Source organism: Nothoprocta perdicaria, unplaced genomic scaffold, assembly GCF_003342845.1.
Source record: "Nothoprocta perdicaria isolate Ctin4 unplaced genomic scaffold, notPer1 scaffold_12, whole genome shotgun sequence".
Lineage (NCBI taxonomy): Eukaryota > Metazoa > Chordata > Aves > Tinamiformes > Tinamidae > Nothoprocta > Nothoprocta perdicaria.
In genome coordinates this window covers 701,687-711,248 of record NW_020454316.1, presented here as the reverse complement: position 1 = coordinate 711,248, position 9,562 = coordinate 701,687, and the positions used below count along the sequence as shown (strand labels likewise).

The window sequence follows — 9,562 nt, the reverse complement described above, 5'->3', positions numbered from 1 at the left end:
GAGCGCGGCGGCGGCGCCGGCCCTTCCCCTGCGAGCCGCCGCCGGGCCATGAAGCAGCAGCATGAGGATGTGTGAGCGCGGCGCCCAGATGCTCGTCACCACGGTGGGAGCCTTCGCAGCCTTCAGCCTCATGACCATCGCCGTGGGCACCGACTACTGGCTCTACTCGCGCGGCGTGTGCAGGACTAAGTCCGCGAGCGACAACGACACGAGCCGCAAGAACGAGGAGGTGATGACCCACTCGGGGCTCTGGAGGACGTGCTGCCTCGAAGGTACCTGCGCGCGCGGTACCGGCCCCGCTGCTCGCGCCGGCCCCCGGGCAGCCCCGCGCCGCTCCGGGCAGCCCCGTCCCCTCCGCAGCCCCGCACCGGCCCCCGGCCTCGGGGGCGCCTCCCGCGGGCACCAACGGGCGCTGCCGCGAGGCGAGGGGGAAACTTTGCGGGCGGCTTCTCCGTGCAGAATGTGGGGGCCTTGGGGGGCCCCGAGGACCCTAGGGAATCTGGGGGCAGTAGGAGCTCTGCGTCTCGGGGGCCTGTGGGTGCTCTGGGGCACTGGGGGCTCTGGGGGCTCTGGGGGCGCTGGAGCTGGGGGCTCTCATGGTGCCCCCGAGGGCAGCAGCCTGGTTGGGGCTCCAGGCTCTCGCTGTGGGCAGGGGGCAGCGAGGGGGCTCTGAAGCGGCTCTGCTGACGTGGCCTTGGGGAAGCAGGGGGACACGGGTGTTCCAGGCTGGGGCGGCTGCTCTGGCCCCAGAGGATATTCCAAGGGGAGCAGCCATTGTCTCCTGCATGAGCTGCCGGCAAATCCCCGGAGGGTTTCTGTGGGTGCCATGTCTCCGTCACGGGGACGGCTCAACCCTCCAACCGAGCTCTTCACAGGCCCGTCCCCAGCAGCGCTGCGTCCCCCTCTGAGCAGCAGTGCAGGGTGAGCCGTCCCACGGCTGCCACCCCGTCCCCACGCACGGAGTGCGCTCGGGCCGCGCTCCGGGCGCCGAGGCCGGCGGGGGCCATCGCGGCGCCCTTGCAGCCGAGCTGCATGGGGGCTGTTCCCCCCGTGCCGCGGGACGCGCTCACCCCAGCCACAGCAGGCTGCTCTCGTGGGCGCTCGGACGGGGCCCGTGCAGGTGGAGGTGCCCAGTGGCATCGTGTGGCTCCAACTCTTGCAACGAGCTGCAGCGGTTGTTCCTGCAGCGCCCCATGGGGGGACCCGCTTTGCACCCCCAGGAACCCCAGTGGCAGCGGTGCCTCTGTTGCAGGAGGGACCTCGTTAGGTGGTGACTGCTAACAGTGCGGCTGGGGAGCTGGGAGACCGAGGGGCCTCTCCCTCTGCCGCATCCCAAGTTCTCCATGAGTCACAGCCCTGGATGCAGAAATTCCCAGCCCTTCCCTGGTGTTCATCCGAAACCCAGTGGGTTCAGCAGGCTCTTCCTCACTGCTTCGGGAGGTTCGCATCCTGCTCTAATTCTGTAATAAATAACTTGGGGTGATCTGTCCCCGCTCTCGGGTGCGGGAGCAGCCGCCAGGGCTGGGAGCGACGGCATCACCGGAGGCATGAGTAATTCCCCAAATTCGTATTTGTGCTGGCTGTATTTTTTCCCTGGGCAAATGCTTTATGTGTCCCTGACGGCGATAAATCACCACTGTGGATGGAGGCAGCGAGGCGCCGGCTCGCAGGCGAAGGGCTCCACGGTGCAGGCTTGCAGCCTGGTGCCCGCAGGGGCCGGCGTGGGGCCGGGGATGGGGACAGGGGGCCCAGCTGCCTGCTCCATCCCTGCCCCGATGCCAAGGAAGTGAAAATGAGTGTCTTGCCCGGGATGAGGCTTGTTCGGGCAGTCGGGTGCGGAGGAAGGGGCCGCGGGGGCTTGAGCTAGCGCTGCCCGTCTCCTATCCTCTCTTGGCCTGTGTTTTCTCCTGTACCGCCCGTATCCAGCGTGGGAAACGCTCACACGCTGCACTGCATTGCCGTGCGCCAGGAGCGGGGGCATCCGGCGAGTTCTCCCGGTGCCGGGTGCGGGAGAGCGGATGCGGTGGCGGCGCTGGGGCCTGTCCACCCTCTCGCCACCCGGCCCTGGGAGCCTGTTGTGACGGGGGGTTCGGTGGCGGGTGTCTCCGGTGCGGCCGTGAGCGCAGCGAGCGCACGGTGCGATGGGGCTGACGCTCGTCAAGCGCGCGGTGTGAGTGGGAGCAGGAGCCCTCTGCAACTCGGACACACAAGGGTCGTTCACTCTTCGTGCCGCAGCCCCTTGACTTTAATTACAGCTCGTGCAGCGCACGGATGCTCATTAGGGCTCAGCGCCTGACGCACTCCTGCCCGGACACAGGGACCATGGGGGCAGCTCCGCTTGCTGGGAACCATTTTCCTCCTTGGCTCCAGTAGCAGAGGGAGCAGAGCGAGGCACTGGCCTGGAGGAGCTGGGGCCGAGCGGCAGCTTCTCCGGCTCGCAGTGTTTCAGGCGAGCAGAATCCTGCTGTTCATCCCGCATGATCCATCGCACACAGTTGGGTATCGCCCTCCTGCTCTGCCACTACTGTAGGCAGCTCCTAGTCCAGCCCCCGACCGGGCTTTTTTGGCCCATAAAAATATCAAATATCCCCCTGTGACACTGAGGTCTCCCTCGGGCAGACAGGGTGGTTGCCCGTAACCTGCCAGCCCGGCCGAGCCCCGCAGAGCGTCGTCCGCCCCACACTGAGTGCGCGGTGCCGCCCACCCACGTGCGATACCACCCGCCCGTGCACGGTGCCGCCCACCCTGCACTGAGTGCGCGGTGCCGCCCGCGCCCGCACCAGGGCTGCCCACGGGGAGGGCTCCGCTCCGCTGCCTGGGGGCACAGGCAGAGCCAGCAGCTCGTGGAGCTTCACGTTGTAGCAGCCGCTGCCTCCGTCGCGCAGCGTCTGGTGAAGGGACCCGCTGCAGGGCAGTGGTGCGGGTGCGCGGCGCGGGGCGGTGGCTCTGCTCTCCACACCAGGGTTTGTCACACGCGCTGCTTCCTCGCTGGCGCTGCCCACGTGCTCTGAGCCGGGCAGCACGTGGACCGGCTCCTGCTGCAGCTGGTGCCATCACCTGAGTTCCTGCTTCGTTCCAGCTAAACACAGGGCTCTTACAGCAGCTTCCTGGTCTTCCAGAAATTCCCTGGAATTCCAAGATTTATTAAAGATCCCTTTGGATTCTGGGAGCCCTCCCTGGTGTGTTCCCCCGGGGGAAGCGCTGCAGCCGCCGTGCCGTGTTGGCAACGAGGAGCAGCTCTCGGGCCGCGCTGCTGCGGGGGGCTCACGAGCCTGTTTGCTCCGAGCGCAGAGCGGGAGCACCCGGTGCCCGAACAGCCGAGCGGCAGCCCCGCTCTGCGCGGCCGCAGCCCTCCCCGCGCCACCAGCGAGTGCCGCGCTCGGCCCTCCCGCCACGCGCTCGCTGCCCAGCTGCTGCTTTCTGCTCCCAAAGCCGTTTTTGGTGCGTTTTAGCTACCGCCCTCACCCGCAGCCCCAGGCAGGCTCCAGCGCTCCCTCCTGGAGCGGGGATGAGGATCTGGAGCAGGCGCCAATCCCAGGGCGGCCGGGCCCTGCTCTGCCCACAGCCGCACACCCGGAGCCAGGGGACGCCCATGTCCCCGGCGCTGCCGCTGCTCCAGGGGCTGCCCCCGGCTGACGAGGGCTGCGTGTCCCCCTCCCCGGGCAAGGTGACCCTTTCGGTGCGGCTGCGGCTAAGCGGGGCTCAGGACGGCAGCGCTGGGGCGAGGGGTGCCGGGCGCAGCCCCCTCCCCATCTGCGCCTGCGCCGGCTCCTCTGCGGCCCCCGGGGCGGTTTGGGCAGGTAGCGCCCCGGGGCCGGAGCGGGGCTGGCTGCGATGCCGGTGCCAGGGTCTGCACAGGACGGCCCCTGGCCTGGGCCGCCCTCCCTGCCCGCCCCTGGCATCGCCAGCGTGGGGAGGGAGGGCCCAGCAAGGGAGCTGCTGTCCCAGGACATGGGCTGCGTTTCTACATGGACCATCTCCCCGCGGCTTCCACTGCCCCGACCGGGAATCACCCCGGTCCCCCCTGCTCCTTGTGGCCGCCGTGCGCCCTGATCAGGCACGTGTGCCAGGCCTTGCGACAGGCTGGGAGCAGTGGCAGCTTCCCTGGCTTCTCCGAGCGGCCCTCGGGCTCAGGCTGGAGCTGGTGCAGAGAGGTGGCTCCTTTATGGAGCTCGTTTCCCATCCCGGCCTTGGGCGGAGGGCGGCCTCCCTCCCGCCGGCCTCGTGGGCAGTGGGGAGCCAGGGTGCACCGGCCGCGGTGCCGCTACCCGCGTACCGTCAATCTCGGGGCCTTTTGCATCTTCCTTCTCCCCCTCCTTCGGATCTATATTCGGTCGCTGCCTCCTGCAAGGGAAGAGCTGAGTGGGAGTCGGGATTGTTCCAAAGCCGCAGAGTTTCTCCAGCAAAGTGTGTCCCGCGGGGGGGCTGCGGGAGCAGGGGTGTGCAGGGCCGCGTCCCGGAGCCGTGCGGGACCCCGGGCGCATCCGGCCCTCCTGGCGCCGCGTGGGGCTCCGGGCGCATCCCGGCCCCCGGAGCCGCATCCTGTACCCTGGAACAGATGGAGCGGAGGCGGCAGCTCCATGTCCCGTGGGAGGAGCAGGGGTGGCCCCGCTGCCCACCCCGTCCCCACGGCCCCTCCTGGCGGGACACAGCCCTCTCAGCTGAAAATATCAAATATTTATAGCGATAGGGGGGGTGTGACAAGTTTTTTTTTTATAAAAAATAAAAACAGCAGCAGCAGCAGCGAAGAGGCAGGTGCCTGGGCAGCAGTCCGGCATTTGAACTTCAAATGCCACCTTCAAATGAGCAGTGCAGAGAAGAGGAAGAAAGGAGGAATTTAATAGCTTTTTTTTTTTTTTTTTTTTTTTTTTTGCAAGGAAAACAACCCTCTGCTCTTCCTCCCGGACTCAGTGTGGTTTAAAGATTGACTGTGCAGCTGCAAAAACTATCGATGAACTGTAAACATGAAAAGATCGCCCTGCTCAGGGCCTGTCAAGAGCATTACGCCGGGAGCGCGCCGCGCGCCTCCCCGCATGACTCACCGCGTCTTGAGCAAATGTGTTTATTTGTAAAGAGCCTCATTTCGGCAATAGTGACCTTTCTAGTGCCTCGTGCAGGAAGCTCTGAGGTTCCAAATTGCCTCTTGGCAGCTCCGTGGCCGAGCGCGCGCCAGCGCTGCGCTTTGCGTGGAGCTTTGCGGATGCGGAGCCCCGCAGCTCTGCACCGCGAGGCCGCCCAGGACCTGTGCAGCCCTCGTGTCCCTCGGCGCTGCCGCCCCGGGTCCCGCTGCCTCTGGAGTTTCCCGGAGCCCTGGGAATGAGGCTGCGTGTGGCCGCCCTGCCCGGCTGCGGCGCTGGAGGGGCTGCGCGGGGAGGCTGCGCTCCCGGCCTGGGGGTGCCGCCCCCGGCTCCAGCTGCAGGAGACCCCCTGGCAGACCCCGGCAGGCTCTGTGCACCCCGCCTGTGAGCCCACCCGTCCGCCGGTGCTGGTCCCTCTGCAGCATCTCCGTTTTGTCACTGTCCTCCCCAGGAAGGTGCCGCGGCGCCCGCCGCCGGCTGCAGCGGCTGCTGCCGGAGCAGGGAGGGCAGCAGGTTCCCGGGCCCTCTGCAGGCGCCGGCTCCGGGCACGGGCAGGGATGCTCCCGGCAGAGCCCTCGCTCCGGCGCGGCTCCCGGCCGCGGCCCCGCGCTGGCACCGCCGCTCATTGCTCGCCTGGCTCTTTCAGCAGCTCTTTAAGCGCTGCATGCGAACGCGCTGAATATGAGATGTCTCACTTGTAATAACAGTTATTTAGCATTCCTCTGCCTTGTGACTAACGCTCCTGCCGCCTTTATCTAGTAACAGGCTGCAGCGGCGCTGCTCCTTGTTGCTGCTCTCCCTCATGCACCGGCTAGATGTTTTGATGGTTTCTCTGTTGTTTGTTTGCTTCCTTTATCCATACGCCGCAATTCCTAGGTGCTGGTTTCTATTTGGAGTTACAAACGTCTCCTTTCTTACTCCTCGGGCATATTTGTATTTTTGCAACTATTTGCTTATTAGCCAGCTATTCCTCAGGTGTGAACGCCCGGCTCAGCTCGGCATTTTGAGACCTCTCGTAAAACAGCCTTAAATCATTCCCTATTCCCAGCCACGCTTTGTGCCCAAACCCATCCCGCTAACTGAGCTGCCTTGTAATTGTTTTCTGCTCTGTGCACTGACCTTTGCGAGCGGCGAGAAGGTTCCTTAGCGCTTTGGGCCTCCTCCTCCTCCTCCTCCTCCTCATCCTCCTCCTCCTGACGCTGCAGAGGACCCTGCCCGCCCGGCCCCCCGCAGCGCTGGCCTCCTACTCTGCATGACCATTTTTCCAAGGTTTTTCCCAACCGAGCGCTGTCCCAGACAGGCTGGATGAGGCCGCAGCAGCAGGAGCTGCAGTTGTGCCCCGGACACTTTGGAAGCGAGGCTTTGGGAAGTCACCAGGAGTGGGAGGTGGTGGCACCTGCGGGGCTGCTTCCCGGGGAGCTGGCAGGGAGCCGGGGGCAGGAGCGGCTCCAGCTGGGAGCTGGGCAGAGTGCGGATCCCGGCAACGAGCGGATCCCGGGGATGTGCGGATCCCGGGGATGTGTGGATCCCGGGGATGTGCAGATCCCGGGGATGTGCGGATCCCCACAATGTGTGGATCCCGGGGATGTGCAGATCCCGGGGATGTGCGGATCCCCACAATGTGTGGATCCCGGGGATGTGCAGATCCCGAGGATGTGCGGATCCCCACAATGTGTGGATCCCGGGGATGTGCAGATCCCGGGGATGTGCGGATCCCCACAATGTGTGCATCCCGGGGATGTGCAGATCCCGAGGATGTGCAGATCCCCACAATGTGTGGATTCCGGGGATGTGTGGATTCCAGGCAGGATGCCCGGCCGCGCTCCGGCTCTGCTCCTGCCCCGCGTAGCAGTGACAGGCTCCAAGCAGGCAGCAAAACAAGGCCTTTCTTTTCTGTTCTTTTTTTTTTAATTGCCAGAATTGTATTAATTTAAAAGGATAAACTCCATCAGCGGAGCTCATTAATTTCTAGCATATGGCTTATTTACACAGATTCCGGCTGCTCCAGCACGCGCTTTGCTGTAACTGGAATGTCAATTAAATTCTGAAATAAAAATCAATGTCTACTCGCTCCTAAAGATGAAACGTGAAGCGGCTTCCTCAGACCTGCTGGCGAGCTCCTGGGGCGGCAGGGCATTCCCAATCCCATTCCCAGTCCCGTTCCCGTTCCTGGATGAACTCCTTGCATGTGGAAGGTTGTTGCGAGAGGAAGCCCGGGCGAGCGGCGGGAGCCCCGGTGCTCAACAGCACCCGAGCGTTACCTGATTGCTCTGGTAATGAGAAAAACAAGGCTGAGCCCCTGGAGAAGAGTGCAAGAAATTACCCATCATTTTCAAACTTTTTTCCCTTCTCTATTATTCAGAATTGTTTTGCTTTTCTGAACTACCTTGTGTAGGTTGTATTAATCCCACAGATTCCAGAATGGGAGATGATGATTCACTGTCAAAATGTAGATTTTTTTTTCTTTTAGAAATGCTGAGGGAGTGAAGTTGCGGTGACACACGCGGAGCGCTGGCACCTCGCGGGCTGGCGCTGGCGGCACTCCGAGCCGCCCGGCAGCGCCAGCGCCCGGGGCCCTGGCAGCCGCCCGAGATGGGACCCCAGCATGGGGCTGATCCCCCTCGGAAGAGGCTGATCCCAGCAGGACGATGCTGATACCCCCAGCGTGACGCTGATCCCCTTGGGATGAGGCCGACCCCTTGGGGTGATGCTGATCCCCTTGGGATGAGGCTGATGCCCAGCAGGACGATGCTGATTCCCAACAGGGAGCTGCTGATCCCCCTGAGAGGATGCTGATACTCCCAGGGTGATGCTGATTCCCCTGGGATGAGGCTGATCCCAGGAGGACAATGCTGATGCCCCTGGGATGAGGCCAACCCCTCGCAGTGATGCTGATTCCCGCCCGGGGCAGTGCTGAAATCCCTGGGGGTGACGCATGGGCTGTGCCCTCGCCACGAGTTTGCAGGTCTGCCCCAGCATGTAGCTGTGCGCATGTGCACCCATGCAGCCATGCACCCCGTGCATGCAGCCCTCCACCATGCATGTATACAGCCTCGCACCCCGTGCATGCAGCCCTCCACCATGCATGTGTGCAGCCCTGTAGCTGTGCATGCACGCCGCCGTGCACATGTGCAGCTGCGCGTCCTGCTCCGCAGCCGCGTTGCATGCACTCCCCCGTGCACATGTGCAGCCGCGCTCCCTGCTCCGCAGCCTCGCTGCATGCACACCGCCATGCACATGTGCAGCTGCGCGCCCTGCTCCGCAGCCTCGCTGCATGCACGCTGCCATGCACATGTGCAGCCACACACCCTGCTCTGCAGCCGCGTTGCATGCACGCCGCCATGCACATATGCAGCCACACACCCTGCTCTGCAGCCGCGTTGCATGCACGCCGCCGTGCACATGCGCAGCCGCACACCCTGCTCCGCAGCCTCGCTGCATGCACGCCGCCATGCACACGTGCAGCTGCGCGCCCTGCTCTGCAGCCTCGCTGCATGCACGCCGCTGTGCACATGTGCAGCCACACACCCTGCTCTGCAGCCTCGCTGCATGCACTCCCCCGTGCACATGTGCAGCCACACACCCTGCTCCGCAGCCTCGCTGCATGCACTCCCCCGTGCACATGTGCAGCCGCGCGCCCTGCTCCGCAGCCTCGCTGCAGGGACGCGCGCAGCCGCAGCTCGCTGGCGAGCGCAGCCTGGGGAGGGCGGATGGAGCGCTCTCCATCTCTGCAAGCATCTGGGAGGTGGGTGGAGGGTAAAAAAAGATGAGCCCTGAAGTTTTAGTTCCTGGGAGATATTTAGACATCCTGCTCCCCCAGGCAGCTCGGAGCCGGAGCGGCGCCGGGGATGTGCCGCGGGCTGCCGTCCCGGCACTTCCCAGCTGAGCTTTAACCTTCCCCGCTCCCGCCCTTGGGCTTGCGGAGCACTCGCAGCGTGGGGAGGTGCCGGTTCCGTGCGTGGCCCTGGCACCAGCAGCGTTGGGCGCTGGCGTCGCTGCGAGCGGTTGGCAGAGGAAGCCTCCCCCGTGCAGCAGCGGGCGCGGAGAGCGGCAGGTTAGGCCGGGCTTTGCGGCAGGGCTTCCCTTCCGTGTGAGCGGGCCCAGCAGCACAGGGAAGGTGGCGAGTGCCACTCCGGTGGGATCAGCGCTGGTGCCTGTCCCCAGCCTCGCCTGGTGCTCCATGGGCAGAGCAAGGGCCGCAGTGCCCAGAGCCGGGGCCCTGCAGTGCTCGGGCTGCGGGGCTCAGGGTGGACGTTCCCAGCCCACAGATGCACCCGGGGAAAAGGCCCAAGAGGAAATTGCCGCCTTGGCAATTGCAGGGTACAGGGGCCAACAGTGCAATGGGCACCAGCACCGGGCCTGGCGAGAGATGCAGGTGGGAGCCACATGGCTGGGGTGCTCCGGGGTGCTTTTGTAGGAGCTGCTGCAGCGGTGGATGCCCCTGCGGCGATGGGTGCCCCTGCGGCGATGGGTGCCCCTGCAGC

General features: G+C 65.0%; 1 protein-coding gene across 1 annotated transcript in view; it reads left to right on the top strand.

Moving 5' to 3' along the window:
- Window positions 1-7: 7 nt before the first annotated feature.
- The window catches only part of CACNG3 (calcium voltage-gated channel auxiliary subunit gamma 3), a 14,047-nt gene continuing 4,492 nt past the window's right edge, over window positions 8-9,562 (top strand). Inside the window, exon 1 of the mRNA XM_026054104.1 lies at window positions 8-272. Within this exon, the coding sequence (XP_025909889.1) occupies window positions 62-272 (211 nt within the window). The 5' untranslated portion in view covers window positions 8-61. The remainder of the gene's footprint in view (window positions 273-9,562) is intronic.